Source organism: Rhipicephalus sanguineus, chromosome 1 (genome assembly GCF_013339695.2).
Source record: "Rhipicephalus sanguineus isolate Rsan-2018 chromosome 1, BIME_Rsan_1.4, whole genome shotgun sequence".
Lineage (NCBI taxonomy): Eukaryota > Metazoa > Arthropoda > Arachnida > Ixodida > Ixodidae > Rhipicephalus > Rhipicephalus sanguineus.
This window is the reverse complement of record NC_051176.1, coordinates 290,703,643-290,720,606: the sequence shown is the minus strand read 5'-3', so window position 1 is coordinate 290,720,606 and position 16,964 is coordinate 290,703,643. Positions and strand designations below refer to the sequence as shown.

Genomic DNA, 16,964 nt, shown 5'->3' with positions numbered 1-16,964 from the left:
ATCACTATTAATCAAACTAGCAGCAATAAAAAAAGAACCTTCCGTGCATCAAAAGACGTAATAAAATGCTGTTTGTTTGTTTCCGTTTGATTCATGGAAAACAGAACCTCTGTGGCGTTGCCATGGACAACGGCACGCGTGGTTCAAAGGTCCCGTTTTTGCCGAACTGCGCTTCGCCCGGCGCCCTGCTTCGCTCACGCTGTCGCGTCTCAGTGGTAGTTTCGGGATTACGTGCTGCCGCGTGTGTTTTGCGCGCTCGTGAAAGTCGCTCTGACAGAAAGTTCGTCAAAATACCGCATGCAACGACGCCGGCACTACGAGCCCTCAGCAGCAATACCGCGTTCATCGGGGCTCAAGTCGCTGAATTGGAGCCCAGCGTCGCGAGCCAATGTCTCATTGTCAAGTTCTCCATCCACATCCATTGCGGCGATTGTGGCAAGCTTCGATGGCTGTTGTTGCTGCTGTGGGTCCCGCTACTTTCGCTCTGCTGCTACTAGCGTCGGCGGCCGCGCAGTAAAGGCGGCCAATGTTGGGCACGGCAGCAGTGACGTATGAAAGTCGGATTTCAGGCGGGTGATTTGAAGTGCGCTAACGCGATGCGGACCACTAAAACGCGACTTATTTCAAAGTAAGCACTTCCTTGGCATAAAAGTAGCACTACAAGGTTTCTGGACCGCTATTTCAACAATCAACGTTGACTTAATATTTGCCTTTAGTGTCCCTTTAAATGCGCATATATACCCCATAAAGTGGACGAAAGGATGACCGCCGCCGTAGCTCAGTGGTAGAGCATTGGACGCGTTATTCGAAGGTCGCAGGTTCGGTCCCTGCCGGCGGCAAGTTATCTTTTTGTCCACTTTACTTTCTTCACATTTATATCCTAATTGCTACAAATAACACCCCCTATATTATTGTCTGTTACTTCTGATTAATATTCAAATTGAAAGAAATTTTATGAGAAAATCAATTCAAATTTTTTATTGCAGCTATCCACATTGTTTTGCTGTGGCATAACTGAAGGATTTCAAAGTGCAAAAATAACCAAAGTAATATATTTGCAGAAGTGCTGTGAGTACATTTGCCTAAACAGTAATAACTGTGCATTGAGAAACTCCTCGGAGTGCTTTGTAGTATTTACGCTAGAAATTGGTCTTTATCGTTGCTAATGGATTGGTCTACATATTGTCTCTATTCTCATAATCATTAAAAGAACATATGTCAGCTATATCATGAGTGTTGTGCACTGTCCTATTACAGTTAAACCTCAATATAAACAAGTTGGTAAAATTGGCACTTTGTTATATAAAGGGGGCCCTGCAACGCCTTTCCAAATAATCATCAAATGACTTCTCATAATGAGTTTCAACCTCAATTATTTGCACGGTTTTAATTAACGAGTCAGTGGCTGTATTTCTTAGTGTGTAACATGAAAAAAGCACAATTAGAACTGCATTTCGCATTGCAGAAGTAGACATTCCAAAAATGTAAGAAAACTGCAGCCATTTTCTTGTCTGTTGTTCCTGATGCTTACATATTTTAGAGTCCTGTATAACTGCGCTTGAGATCCTGCGAGTCACTAGCTATCGGTATTGGAGAAGCGCTCACATTACCATTTTTTAGCTTGTTGATTATCTAGGAACTCTTTTTGTTACCACGACTATTAGTTATGCGACGAAAGGGCCTAGTTGGTTCATGTTGGCTTGGTGATGCGCTTACGGTAGGAACACGTTGCAAAGTACACAGGGCACAGTGTTAACTGGACGAGCGCAAACTTCAACTGTTACGACAATTAGATTGTTCACTGATAATAATTGTTATCAATCACCAATTTCAAGATGTTAAATACATTTTTCTAGCACCTAATGCTACCTATTGGTTAGTCCAAGGATTGCCCCTTTTAGAATTGATTTATGTTTTATTGCATTTTTGAAAATGTGATTTTTGATGGACTTTTTTATGGAGTAACGTCTGCATTTTGGGGCAAAAAAAAAGGTGCGACTGTCACTCCCTGCCATGTTCAAGAAAATAAGCATATCATTAGTGATTGAGCCACAGAAATATTACATTTCGTTTTTGGTAATTACAAGACCCCCTGCAGGTCAAGGATGAACTTATGTTGTTGGCTCTGCTATCCAATTCTGCTAAGTGGTGATAATTACCCAAAAAAGATGCCTGCTGTTCATTAGATAATTAGAGAGCCTGGCTTTGAGTTAGAATGGTTTTAGTGCTTCAAAGTGCATTTCTAAAGGTCCATTATAGAGCCCTGGCATTTTTAGCGAGTTTCCAGGAGTTTTTGGGTTTAGCTTATCTTCTAAAATCCTGTTAAGGGGCCAGATGCCACGGTGGTCTAGTGGCTCTGGTGCTTGGCCGCTGACCCAAAAAACGCGAATTCAAACCTGGGCACGGCAACTGTATTTCGATGGAGGAGTTTGTACAAATTGTCAGCAAACGTTGCGATTTGAAAGAAATTTGAAAGAAAACATTTCCCATATCTCATATGCGGATCATTTCTGAAGGAGATTTGGTGCCAGGATTCCAACATGTCTATACTGATCTCCAAATTGACTAAAATCTAGACGCCGAATCTGAAATATAGTTTTTGTTTCATGGTTATGTTTCAAACCACATAAGGTTCCTCATGAAAACAATGCTTTAGACCAGTCATGCCTGTGTAGCTCACGAACATACTCATTAAGAAAATTTTTTTAAAAATGTGGGGTGAAGACAGCGGGCCGCAAGCGAGAGGCTTGTGGGCCGCGTTTCAGACCCCTGTACTAAATGATACTTTTAAAAAATTTTAAGTGCACAAGACGGGAAGGTTGCATTGCTTAATGTTATATTTTTCACATGCCTAACGATGCTATATTCACACAACTGAAATTTCTGTGATGCGTACTTGCCAGACATGGACTACTGTGTACAAAAGTTCTGAGTGGTTGTTCAAAACATTGCACGCGTGTTTGAGGCACAGCAGCACAAGAAAGTTATTTGCTTAGTTTGCATACAGACTAACGTACCAAAAATGAATGCACTCGTCACGCTAGGAAAGTTGTTAGTTGCATGCTTTGTGTAGAAAAGAAGCAGCATACTGATCTCTGGACTTTTTCCAGCTACTATAAGCACGGTGGTTTATATTGCCTTGAATGGACATCGGAAAGAAACAGTAGTCAGGTTTTTTTTTTTCTTTTCTTTTAACTCATCTCTTTTTCCAGAAACCGGGAGACTAGAGAGCCCGCCCACATTGGACTGGCATAAATTGAATTAGTCTCTGCTAGCTGTTTTACAAGTGAACTCTTATTTCTCTCAGACACACACAAACATCTCTAAGCGCCGTGGCTTCTTTCACGTTTATGTGGTGTATACGTTCAGCTAGATAATGCAGGTCTCGTTACTGATGTGCGACAAAAACTTGGTGTCATTTTATATGATGCCTTTTAAAGCAGGCACAGTAGATTTTCTCAAGATTTTATTATCTTTCTGCGTATTACCACCACAAAGTGGGTTTTCTTCATTGGGCAGTCCCTTGATAAATTAGTGTGTACAATGTACACAGAACCATTGAGCCCAGGAGCTGCAGTAAAATACAGCGCAGCAGACAATGCAGTGTGAGGAGAGTACACACACACACAGCACTAGCGCCACGAGCAACAAGGGACAGCACGCGCGCTACTATTCAGCACAGCATGGGGGGACGGAACACGCAGCAGCCCGAGCTAACACGAGTGGCTTGAGAGAGAGTGCGCAAGTGTGAAAGCATGGGGAACGAAAAGAGAGGGAGAGGTGGCACATATGCTGCCAAAAACCACAGGTGCAACGTGCAACGAGACACCACGCATGCAGCCGTAATGTAATCAAACCGCCAACAGAAGGGGGACATTTTTTAGCACTCTGCAGCAGTGCCCCATGGCCCAGGTTTTCTTGTGTATAGCCCGAGTTTTTTTGCAACATTAAAGGGATACTGAGCAAAACTTTAGCCACCGAGATTTTTTAGCTCATTTTATTTTATATAAATATTTATTTATTTATTCATTCATTCATTCATTCATTCAATACTGTGGACTCATGGTCCGAGCAGGGTGGTCAATACAAATGCAAAAGAAGTAGCTATGACCAAACAACAGTAATAAAGGCTGAAGAACATTATTATGCAGTCTGATCACTTGTTTTGGTAAGGCAGTTCCATTCGTGAATGGTTCTCGAGAAATAAGAAAACTTAAATAGCTCAGTGCGAGCAAAATATGGGGTTCGGGCGTTTTGTTTGTGTTGTCTGGTGGTGGTTCTAGTTGGTGTCCACAACAGGGATGTATCTAAGGCTAGTTTGTTATTTAAAAGTTAAGAAATTCTCATCTAGATGTTTGCCTTTGTGCCTGTAATAGGGGAATGTCATTGGCTTGCATTAAATGAGAGTGTGAGTCTAACGTCGAAAATTTCTTAAATATAAATCTAACAGGCTTCCTTCGATTATGTTCAAGAGTATAAATGTTATGCTTAGTGTAAAGGTCTCATTATGCATGCGTACTCTAGTCTTGGTCACACAAGGGCAATGTAGCAGAGGAGTTTAACATTAGTAGGAGCAGTTTTAAGGTTATGTTTAAGGAGACAAAGCTTGTGCAAGGCAGATGAACAAACATTATCAATATGGAGATTCCAAGATAAGTTGGAACTGAGTTTATGCCGAGATATTTGTAGCAACTTACTTGTTAAAATGTTAAGGGGAGATGCTACTCGAAGACACTTTTTCTTTAATATTCACCCTAGAGCAATGAAACTTGAGCTGCTTATAGAACTTTTTATGCTGATTTCAAATATATAATTAGTTTTCTTGCAAGTTGCATACTTTTAGTTATGCAACATGACAAAGTGAAAAACTTAAGCCTTTTGCCCCCCCTCTTTTCAGGCCTAAACTCCAATATTTTTTTACAATTGATAGTTCATAATGTTTCAAATAAAGTGTGGAATGCAAATAACTAATTAGGAAGTCCATACAAAATATGTACTAGACGTGAAAAATTTTAACGTGGGAAGTTCATATTTCTCCTACCCTAGTAAAAGTTTACATAACTTTTTTTATTATATAATAAGAATATTGAAACTTAAACAAGATAATTGCATTTAACGTACTTTGGAAAAAATTTGGGAAAAATTTCATGCAGATCTGAGCACCAGAAGTACCCGAAAAAGGAGGGGCACATTGACAAAAATGGAAAAATTTGCGTTTTGAGAAAAACGAGTTTTAAAGTCAAAATTGCATGTTTATTTATCAAAGATGTCATTGAATGCGACTAAATTTGTACACAAGAAAGAGCAATCCTCCTTGTAGTGGCCACTGCCATTAAAATGCGCCAGCACCATAGGTTTGGCCCTCACAGCTCTTTCGAGCTGACTCCTCGACAAGACATTTTTTCTTCAGCGCACGCCGACGAGCCCTTGCTTCTCCTGTTAGTTTTTGAGACATTTTTTTCTGGCGTGTGCTGTCCCGTGATGTGCCAAGAGCAACCAGATCATGAGGCGGGAGCACGCCAAGCTCTTCCAGAACACGTTCAAAACTGGAGTGCCCTCGATTAAACCAACATGTTCAGTGCTCTCATTTCAGCAATCAACGAAGACTCGTCGTCCTGTGATTTTTCTTCGTCTTCGAAGAGTCCGATCTTTTTCTGGGAGGCACTCACATATTCGAATGCCGCGGCAAACTCGTCGGACGCATCGGCGTCACTGCCACTACGCCTTGTGGCAGCAGACGCTCTTTTCGTGGTTTGAGTGTTCGGCTTTGATTTGCGCCGGCGTCCTCGAAATTTGTGCGCCGCGTGAAACTTCACAGGCCGGTGACCGCGCTTCCTACGGCTTTCTTCATCCATAACGGATAAGCACTCGAGAAAAGCGTTGTTCAGCTGCGCTGCTCAACGAGACACGGATCCTGCAAGTAGGCTTCACAGCACACACAGGCGCGCAGCGGCCAGTGGCGGCTCCCGATCCGTACCACGTGATTTAAAGCCAGTCGCGGCGCTCGAAAAAGGCGGCAAAAGCGTGCGTCTCTTTATTATTTCTTGCGCTGCAGCAGCGCGGGAAACCGTCATTATTTGAACAGTGAGGCTCGGCTCTTCGCCTCATGCGGTCGACAATGGCGAGCGGCGGCGCATTATCGGCGGCAAGGTGCTCGAAGATCACACACTTTCGGCCTTTTGACAGCCACCTTGTGCTCTTTAGACGCAATTTTAAAGCGTTTCCAGTTGAGTCTCGGCATTGATTTTTTTTTTCAGAACAGTAGAGGTACTAACCTTAACAAAACAGGTGAAAACAAAAAATCGATAATTTTTTAGAAAACTCGCGTTTTTCGACCCGCATCTCCCCTTAAAGACACTAATGTGTAAGTATACGGTAATGGATTTTTTTTTTAGAGTTACTGGATGGCAGACACATTTGCTTGCGTTAAGTGACATTCCCCATTTTTACACCATTCATGTATACAGTCGTTCCCGGATATATCGAACTCGAAGGGGACTGCGAAATAGTTCGATATATCGAGAATTCGAAATACTAAATATGCGTATTTAAGGCTTAAATTAAAGCACTGCAGGCCTCGACACAGTTTTCAGAAATCGTAAAAAGCGCAAATACGGCGATTCGCTCACATGTGCTAAAGAACAAGTCGACAACTTCTAATTTTGCAAGTCACCTCACTTTATTTCGCATGAAAATAATCCGCAGACTTCTCTTGCCTCTTGTGCACCATGAATTCATCAAGTCATCGTAAATGTCACTGAAACCTTCCAAATATGCAAATTCAGCACCTTCGGCCACAACAGCGGTGATCGACGCCGAACGCCGATGCAAGCTCTATAGTGCGGTAAAGGGTTTAGCGGTGGCAGCGGCGGCATTGGTATCTTCAAACCTCACGGTCCATTTCCGCAGCACCGGCAACGTGAGCTATGATCTCGGCATCGATGCAGTCAGAAACAGCTACATCGTTACCTGCACTGATGAAGTCGCTCACTGTGCTCCCGTCCGATATGGCACCCGGAAACATAATAAGTCGCAAAATTCACAGATGCACCGTATGCTGTAGTCAGCAGTCATGACACACCCAAAATCGTTACCTGGCACCAAGGCCTGCAAGGAAACAGTGCACGGCTGTGCTTTACTTGACATCGTTCCAAGCACCGATCGTCATTTTTATCGCTACGAGCGGGACTATGTTTAGTTCGACTCCCGAATGACGATTTATCAAGAATGAAACGAGAAGTACAGAAGTCCTCATGCCGCAAGAGACAACACTGCACGAACAAACATTTCTCCACCGTCGACATGCTGGCGATAGCGATGACACCTGTGGCTTTGTAGAAGGCAGCAGCTGCTTTTTGCAGGAATGCGAAATAAAAGTGTAGCCTCTGAGATGTGTTTTAAAACAGAAAACACCAAAAATATGTCACGAGGTTGCGCATCTCGAAGGCCATGCTTTTCAGGCCCGCATGCCATCGTGCGCGAACAAGGAAGGAAGGGAATGCAAACATTAACGAGGCTGCCGGGTCACCTCGCATTCTCATTTTGGTATCCTCGGCAATCAGCCTCTTTGAAAAACACTATGCCCGCACGTTAAAACCTGTGGATCGGGCATCAAATATACCGGTGCACTGACAAGCGCTGCGCAATGAACTAGATCAACTCATTGGAATAACACCGCCTTTTCATCACCTGCGCGCGACGAGGGATCGGAACTTGTTAGAACGCGGCCGAAAAATGATCAATATTTGTTAGGAAAAACGCACTTTCTGGGCTTTGGCGCGGCACAGCGTTCGATATAGCGGATGTTTAGCTGTGTGGGAGTTCGATATATGTGCGCACCAGCCCCATACTTTTGCATGGGAAATTTCAGGGAATTTCTCAGGGGATTTTTGCAGGGGATTTCTCAACTGTTCGATATAGCCAATAATTCGATATATCCGAGTTCGATATATCCGGGATCAACTGTATTACACAGAGTGTGAAGGTCGTTGTGATGGTTAGTGGAATTTATTTCTTTAACCCTTTGAGGGTCGAATTTTTTCGCGAAATCCAGTCCAAAAATGTGTAATTTTTTTATTGCTGAAATAAATTCTTCAGACGATTCTATTTAAGAAAAAAATTGTCTAAAATTTTTTTTCGTGACCGTAAAGTGACAAAAAAATCAGTTTTGTTGCTACATACATATGGTTTATTCGTAGTAAAATCAAGCAGAATCCTAAAAAAAAAGAAGCTTCACAGTTTTTTATGAATAAAAATTATGCATTGTATTAAACATAGCTCACAAACATACAAAAATAAGCGTACCAGACTACGTTTCCGGTTAAAAACGCTCGTGCTCAAACACTAAAAACTTTTCTGCGTGTGATAGTCGTTGAAGCATGGCTCCCCGCGCACGCGTTTCAGATGTCGCTCCTTGATCGTCATCGGAGTCTGAACTCGTCAAAACTCCTCGTCTGACGAACTGAAATCCAATGAATCAGATTCTGATCGGCAATTGGGGAATAGTCCGCATCGGAAGAATCGCTGCTCGACTCACCGGCAGCAGCGCAACCGACGCGCGCTTCCATAGCGTGAGCGAACTGCGTTAGTGAGTGCACGGAAGAAAACTCTATGGTTCTGCGCCCGTCCGGAAAGCAAAACGAGTGAAAAAGCTACAGTAATACTTCGTCTTATCGCCAACAAGACGTAGTTAGTTTTTCCGAGAACCCAAAACAGGAAACGCAATCACGGCGGCGTCGTTTGTGTAATTTAGCGCCGCGCGGAAACAGATGTAATCGCGCGCCGGGGTGCAATAAATGAGAGAGTAACAAGCGGTCACCCTTTGAGAGATTAGAAACCAAACAGCCATCCGCTCTGCGGGCGCAAGAAGCGAAAACCACTCGAAGGACGAAACCGAAACGAGCCGGACCGCGTGCGCGCGTTCTGATGCGAGACTACAAGCCGCCGCGCCTCTTTGGAAAGAAAACAAAAAAAGACGGAGAGACATTGGCGCAATAAAAAAATTACACGAATTCCCGAAGCGTGGCAGCACATTCCAAGCAAGAGAAAAGGGAGAAGGCGCGCGTTTGAAACCAAACTGCGCCGCGGGCGCTCTCGGTTGCGCAAGCGATAGCCGGCGCGCGGCGCACCATTTTGCGAAGCATAAAAAAAGCAACAACGGAGAGACATCGGCGCATGAAAAAAATTCCACGTATTCCCGAAGCGTGGCAGCACATGCCAAGCAAGAGAAATCATCGAAAAAGGCGCGCACTTTAAACCAGCTGCACCGCGAACGCGCTCGGATGGGCAAGCGATAGGCGGCGCGCCGTTTTGGGAAGCGAAAAAAAAATACAATGGAGAGACATCGGCGCATGAAAAAAATTCCACATATTCCCGAAGTGTTGAAGCACAGGCCAAACAAGAGAAATGATCGAAAAAGGCGCGCGTTTTAAAAATAAACGCTATGCCGTACATGTACGACGAAAACCCTTTGGTACCAGGAAGCTTCTGCCGTACATGTACGGCGAAAACCCTGAAGGGGTTAAAGGGACCCTGAAACGGTTTTTTGAAGTTTTGTTAGCGTTTAGGCAAGAGCATCCCCAAATCATTTGCACCAGAAATTATGTGACGCACCGTGTACCAAGGCCGCTACGGACAGTTATATCTATATGCTCCTACTCACCACTGCCTTGCACCCTCAACTCACAGACATACTGGCATCGCCGGCGATTGCAGCGCTCTCATGAGCGCACTCCACGGTTTGAGCTTCGCCCAGTCATGGCCTCCGATATTGCGCGCCTACAGGTTGCGCGTCTTGGAGGCCCAATGTGCCCGGCAGCACGCCGTATGGCAACCAAGAAGCTCGCGGAATGGTTGATATCTTCTCCCACAGGTGCCGCCACACTACCAGCCGATCTTATTTTATTCTCCTCTAGGCGACAACCTGCAAAAGCATGCGGACTAACAAAAAGAATTCGAGAACGATCACCGATAAACGTAAACTCTGGCAATGTGGTTGTGTCTTCAGGGGTGAAAGTACAGCCGCAGACACGTGGATCGTGGCGTTGAACAATTAGCGAGAGCGTGACGCTCATTGCAGCGACGAGCTGAAGGGATTCTGCTCGTCAGATGCCTCACAAACATTGCACGATGTCGCAGCTTTACAAGCCACCAATTGCTAGGTATGTGGTACATAACACGGCAGGGGCAATTAATTGTGTCCAAGAAAAGAAACCTCGAGATAAACACAGTCTCTCAGCTCGCGTCAACACGGAATACATTGTAACACAGGCAGACAACGCTCGCTGCCGACAGGAGGTTCAGTGACATGTACTGGACATATCCAATCAGATCAGCCGCCTGTGTGATGTTGCGCTTCCAATACGACGCGCATTGGTAGTGGGCGGTTTGAAAACGCGCTTGGCTGAGCCGCTGTGATCAGTGGCGATTCGCAGCTTTAAAGCCTTGTAATAAATTAGTTTATGCACAGAGCTTAAGTCTGTAAATGATCCTTAGGACTTGCTCTACCGGCCCAATGTGTTGGTACAAAATCGTCAAAATCGTTTCAGGGTCCCTTCAAGGATTGTGACATTGGATGCTGTTTTTCGTTTGATGATAACAGTATCTCATGTGCCAAAATTTGAAAGTCATTAGGATTGAAGCCTCGCCAAAGCACAGTCAATTTGCTGAAAGAAGTTGGCCACAATCGACGCTACATTGCAGATCGAGCTGCATGACAGCTCACAAAAGAAGCAAGGCAAGCAAGATGGCAGGTTTAAAAGTGAAAAAATGGCTTTGGCAACGATTACCAAGCTCATGGCTACTAAATAAAATACAACCTTTGTCCTTAAAGTTCTGAGACTGAATCCATTAAAGGGGCCCTACAACACTTTTTGAGCAGGGTCAAAAAGCGCTGCCAATCGGTAGTCGAGGCTCCCGAGAACACGCGAGCCAAATATTATAGCGAAGCGAGCGGCCTGGAATTTACAATAAATTCTCAGTCAGCTGAAAATCGCTCCCTCTTCTCTCGACAAATGATGTATTAGTCTGCAATATATGACGCGATTGTCGGCAGTTCCACCATTGGCTGATGTTATAATCACGATAACACCCTCATTATTACCTTCGTTGTTAATTTTGAGTTCAATAAGTAGATAATATGTATGTTTATATTGTGTTATGCCATTAAAACACCGAACAAACATTAATATTAGCACTTCCGGTCTCACCGACAGCTCGTCTGCTCGTAGTTGCGTGGTTGCGTTTTCTTCACCATGCGCAGTGCCGAAATCGTGAATATTTCTGTGTTTTTAACCATCGCCGATTGCCGTTGACAGTGGCAGCCGTTCGAGTGTTGCCTCGTCACCTGGAAACTGCATCGTCGGCACGTTCTCACGACCGACCGAGGCAGCGGTGCAGCATTTCTCCGATAACAATGCTGGCGCCGGCTAGTTTAGAATACCTGTGTTCGCTTTATGGCGAGAGTCCCGTTCGCTGTCTGTTCAGTATGTCATCGAGCCGTACCTCGGCGTATCCTCCCCGTAGTCTCACGTTCCCGAGAAACCGCGACACAGCAACCAAGCAGACTCGCATTTTCACGGTAGCTGCAGACAGCCGGGGGATGGGTCTGCACCGGCCCGATGCCCCACGATCCTTTCTTCTAGTCTTTAGTTCTCTGTTGTCAGCCCGCACTCGCTGTGCGCCCGCATTCGAAGAGCAAACAGCATTGAAGTATCGCCACTGGGAGAAGGGTGCACGCAGCTTTGCCGCGCTGAATACGATTCAAGCGCAAGCAGTGCGACGAAGCGGTGTATTGGAGTGTGGGTCGAAACCCATCTCAGCTGTCATTCGTTTCAAACGCGCACGCAGGTTTGCGTCCATGGTTGGCAGAGCGATGAAAGCACTACGGCAGTTCGAGGTGCACACCCAACATTACCAAACCGACTCGCATTTTTCAAGCACCCGCGATACACTCGATACAATCGATTTAGCCTTTAATCGATTAATTGCTTTCAATGGAATCTTTTAATCGATTCATCGACATTTTTAATGGGTGCTTTAAAACCGATATCTCTTTGTTTGAGAGGCATCGTTCGTGTTTAATATGGGCCCAAATCTTTTCATTAGACGCGCTGATGATCCAAAATTCCCACTTTCGAAAGTGTCGACGACGGGCCCCTTGTGTGCAGTGTGCGAAAATTCACACTTTCGCACACTGGACACAAGGGGCCCGTCGTCGTTGGTTGATGTCGCGGATTCAAGCATCTGTGGCTATCGTCCCTGGACTATTCGGCAGCAGGTCGTATTTTCTCGAAGCCTGCCTACTCGAGCTCATCGAAACCGGAGGCACGTTCGGGGACCACACTGGTTGGAAAGTCGCAGTTGAAACATGCAGTGTGGCGGAGGGTGAGGAAATCCCGGGAAAGGTAAAAGAGAGACGAGGAGAAATTAAATAAGACGCTCACTCTAGTAAGCAAGTCATCTTTTCTCGGTTTGTCGATTAGATATTGTGGAAGCCCTACATAATACTATAATTGCGGACTGACGCGATCTTTTTCTTGAGGTCACCTATGCAGAGATTACACAGAAATATACTGGCCTCAAACAGACCATCCGTACAGGCAACTGCGGGAAATAGAAGGAAAGAAGATGACATTTAGGGGCTCGTTTTTCTTTGTTAGACACAATATTAATTAGAACTAAGAGACAATATTGCCAAGAAAAAGTATAGGGGGTGTTATTTGTAATAATTTGGATATAAATCTGATGAAAGTGAAGTGGACGGAAAGATAACTTGTCGCCGGAAGGGACCGAACCTGCGACCTTCGAATTACTTTTAGGGGCTCGTTTTTCTTTGTTAGACACAATATTAATTAGAACTAACAGACAATAATGCGAAGGAAAGTATAGGGGAGGTTAAGGGTGTATGACAAAGAAAAACGAGCCCTTAAAAGTCACCTTCTTTCCCTCATTCATAGCGAGGGTCTCGTTCTGGCAGACTTGGTGCCTTCAGGTAGTATGCGAGGGATTATTGGTCAGCTGCCAGCTCGTAAAAAAAGGTCACTTGCTACGTGACGCCAAAAGGCAAAAAAAGTGTTCCACACTCGCCGCCATGGCTGTGATCGGCGCTGACTAACACTCCTAGGTTTAAATGCACATGTGTACCCTATGAAGTGGACGGGGTATGACCGCCGCCGTAGCTCAGTGGTAGAGCTTCGGGCGCGTTATTCGAAAGTCGCAAGTTCGGTCCCTGCCGGCGGCAAGTGATCTTTTCGTCCACTTTACTTTCTTCACATTGATATCCCAATTATTACAAATAACATCCTCTATACTTTCCTTGGCATTATTGTCTGTTAGTTCTAATTAATACTGCGGGAAATAGTGACATGAGTTTCTGCCTCCCGGCTAGAAAAAACAGCAGCTGCGCCAGTATACTCCACAGGTTTCACCTGATCTTTGCCGTAACACGGCGTCACTCACACCTTTTCAATTGTGTGTACATCCTGAACTGTGAGCGCTATCTAGTGTACCAGACATTACAACATAAATTGCGCGACTATCCTTTCTTGTCACAGCAGAAGACGGGGGGGCCTCTAGCTGAAAGCTGTATTTCTCCCTAAATATGCGACCGTATTCAGTATTACTAAGTGCTATGAGGTCACTTCTTCAATAGTAATGCACTGGATGCTAGACGTTCGGTAAACCGACGCGTAAAGTTGCGGATTACATAAAGGGCCTATAAGGGCCTTTTCACAATTCGCGAGTGCGCATTCCTGCACTACGTTTTCTCTCAACTAATGGCAGCAACTCTCGTGCTTCAAGAGAAGACGAGGTTGTAGTTGCACGTGCTGGCGTTTGTCTATTATGCGTGTTCGTGTCAAGAGAGCCGAGCTTACACTTTCCGCGTCCCAGCGCAAGCAAACCACGCTTGAACACTCTCTGAAGAAGTGACTAGCTGCCATTAATTGGGCTAACTGCATCGTAGGAAAGTTAGCTCAACAATTATGAAAATGGTATATATACCCTATAAGACGGACAGTTGGGCTAGTTGGTATACAGCAAATAAAAGATGGTTACTAGCGTCGTTGTCCTCTTTACGCTAGCAAACGTACCTTATTATGTATATACGGATTACCTAATCATCTCCCCATCATCGTACTTCATCACTCTTTTTGCCCCGTTGCGTTTTCCCCGGTGCAGAGTAGCAGGCAGGGGCGTACTAGCTCAGGCCACCCTCTCTGCCTTATAATACATTTTCTCTCTCTGTTTCATTGGTAAACAATATTTTATTTGCTAAAGAGTAAAACAGAACGGCACTAAGAACCAGTGAGTAAATAAGTAGCGCATATTACAATGCCGCACTTGCACAAGAAACGAGTAAAATCTGAGGGTTGAATAAAATACAAAGAAAGTTGCAATTGACACTACAGGTGACGAAAACTATAGTTTTCGTCACCTGTAGTGTCAATCGCAACTTTCTCGTTTACCAAATGTAAGCAGACATGTGTTTATGCGGCAACACGGTGAAAAAGTGCGGCAAAAAACAAACACGAACAAAATAATACAGGACGATGCGCTGGTACGTATGAAATTTACAGAAAAGAATAAACTTCTCTTGTGAAAGTTGGCGAATCCACATGCTGCGAACCGCACGCTTTTTTCTACTGAGCGAGTAAATGTCAGTTGCCCGAGATGCTCGGGCGACAACCTACACCTCCTTTGGGTCGCCACACATCCAGCATGCGAAAAAAGGCGCTCGGATGCTACTGACGTTGCAGGAATTGGCAAATACTCCATTGCAATGTCAAACACATGATCTAGGCCAGTTCGCATGCTGTGCCAAGTCTCAAGTGGGTTCGGAATGGTGCGGCAATCGACTACAGGGTTACTATAGTATGTCTTGAACTGAGAAGGCATTTAGTTCATCGGATCGTACTCCAGTGCAACGCAATTGCGTAGAAGTGCGCGATCGACGGCGTCCCAAATAAAACCAGAAAAAGTAGTTGTATTCGGCTTTGCAACTTCCTGCGTCTAAGGATAGCGTTCAGGGTCTGCGTCTCAGGATAGCGCGCCTCGCAGTCATGCGCTCCGGCCAAGGGGCGAGGTTGGGGGCAAGAGTGGGGGATGCCGTAATCGATTAATTCGATTAATCGAAAGGCACAAGTCGATTATGATTAATCGATTAATTGTGGACATTTAATCAATTAATCGATTAATCGTTCATCGATTTTACCATCCCTATTCTGCACTTCAATTTCTGTGTTACAAATTTTGAAATATGCAAGTTAACTCATAATTTAGGCCTCAGTGGTAAAAAATCCACCTAAATAGTAATATTAGTCAGATTTTAATTAATCTGGTACAGTTAAGAGCGCAGAATTGTGAAGAAAATGATATTTGCATTATGTGAATGTATGGGATGTATAGAGTTTACCCTCTGCTCTTGAACCCCGTAAACCAACCATCCAGGGGTGTGGTAACCATGTCCTGCACACACCATTGGGCCATGAAAAAGCTGCACTTGAAGCCGAATTAACGATGGGAGACCAGTCTGAAAATGACAGCGCTTTGTAGCTCACTGAATGTCAAATAAAATAACACATATTGCAGACATTTATGGTATTCAGCTTTGTTGAACGTGGATTTGTACTTAGTGTTAAGTAAGGCGATATGCACCACTTTTTGTTAGTAATGAGCTTCCTTTCATACAGGTATAGTTTGTTTTTCCTTTGTGCTTATGCTATAATGAATGGCTAGTACAACTTCATTTGCTGTGAATAAAGAACTTTGTCTTTGAATCTCTGCAGGTCGCTCGAATCGGCTCGAGTTTTCGTGCCTGAAACCAGCCTGAAACCAGCCTGAAAGCTGTCGGTCACATTCAGAGACTCGCAGTGAACCACAGCGACACCATCATTGTGCAATATTCCAGGAAAAGTTTTTATTAGAGCGCCAGAAAATATGACTGGAACTGTGTTTCAAGAATTTTAGATTGTAGTTTAAAATCATTCATTATTTTAATAAAGTTTAATACGATAGCTTGTTCTTCTTGTGTCTTCTTTTTTCTTTTATTATCTCGAAAGCAAAAAGGACACTGCCACAGACACTGGCAAAGACGATCTTAACAGATAACATACAAAATTTTAATGCAGAGAAGTACATGCAATGACACTGATTTAGTAATGTGTTAAAGCTATGTAGATATTTTTAGAATGAAAAATGGTATTGGGCTCCTAAGCGCCAAAAATCTTTTCGGCAAGACGTGGCGAGAATGCGTTCTCGCTTCGCTCAAAAATCTTAGCGACCTGGAAACTGCGTGCACGGTTGCATGAGCACGCTGAAAAGTTGCTCAAGACGCGCTGACGAGGACGGGATCATTACGTCACGCGAAGGCAGCGCCTGAATAACAGAGAGCTGAGCTAATTGGTAAGTATTCATTCTAAAAAGACAGGGCGTGCAAACACGGACACAAGAAAGAAGTCGGGACACCACAGCGCCACTTTAATGCATACTGCTAACGCAGGCCTATATGTACATTATTATGGAGTAATACCTTTGAATATAAATAAACGAACAATATTTCTACACTAACAAAAAAATCGTCGACCGCGTACAGCAATAAACGGTCACGTGGCCGTCTTCATCGGATCATTTATGTTTTCGCCGCCAGAGGCGCCACAGGTCATTTTTCGCGACTTTCAATATAAAAATATAAATCTATCACGAAAAAAACAGGGTTGGTTTGAGTCAGTGCGACGAACAATCTTTACATCAGTGGAGTCAACTCATTTCATATTGTGGGCAGTTGTCGGTCCCTTTAAATATAAGGACCTCACACTGTTGTCATCGACAGTGTCGATGGACGTTGATTCAAAATGCATCTGCTCCTGCACTTCATAGGCAACCGAGTTGTATTTTTTTTTTTTCCATTTATGCCGTAAGGCGCGCACTGGCGCAAAAATAAATAAGCAAAAGGTGACGCTTCTGAG

General features: G+C 44.2%; 1 protein-coding gene across 5 annotated transcripts in view; it reads left to right on the top strand.

The window, feature by feature from the left end:
• LOC119379251 (uncharacterized) overlaps positions 1-16,018 on the top strand; it is a 168,989-nt gene extending 152,971 nt beyond the window's left edge. For 4 of the 5 annotated variants that reach the window (XM_037648499.2, XM_049411916.1, XM_037648500.2 and 1 more), the window contains one exon: positions 15,786-16,018. In XM_037648499.2, coding sequence (XP_037504427.1) covers positions 15,786-15,829 — 44 coding nt within the window. In that variant the 3' untranslated portion in view covers positions 15,830-16,018. Of the gene's footprint in view, positions 1-986; positions 1,069-15,785 lie in introns of all 5 variants that reach the window. The other variant, XR_007414842.1, reaches the window with a different exon arrangement.
• The last annotated feature ends 946 nt before the right edge of the window (positions 16,019-16,964 follow it).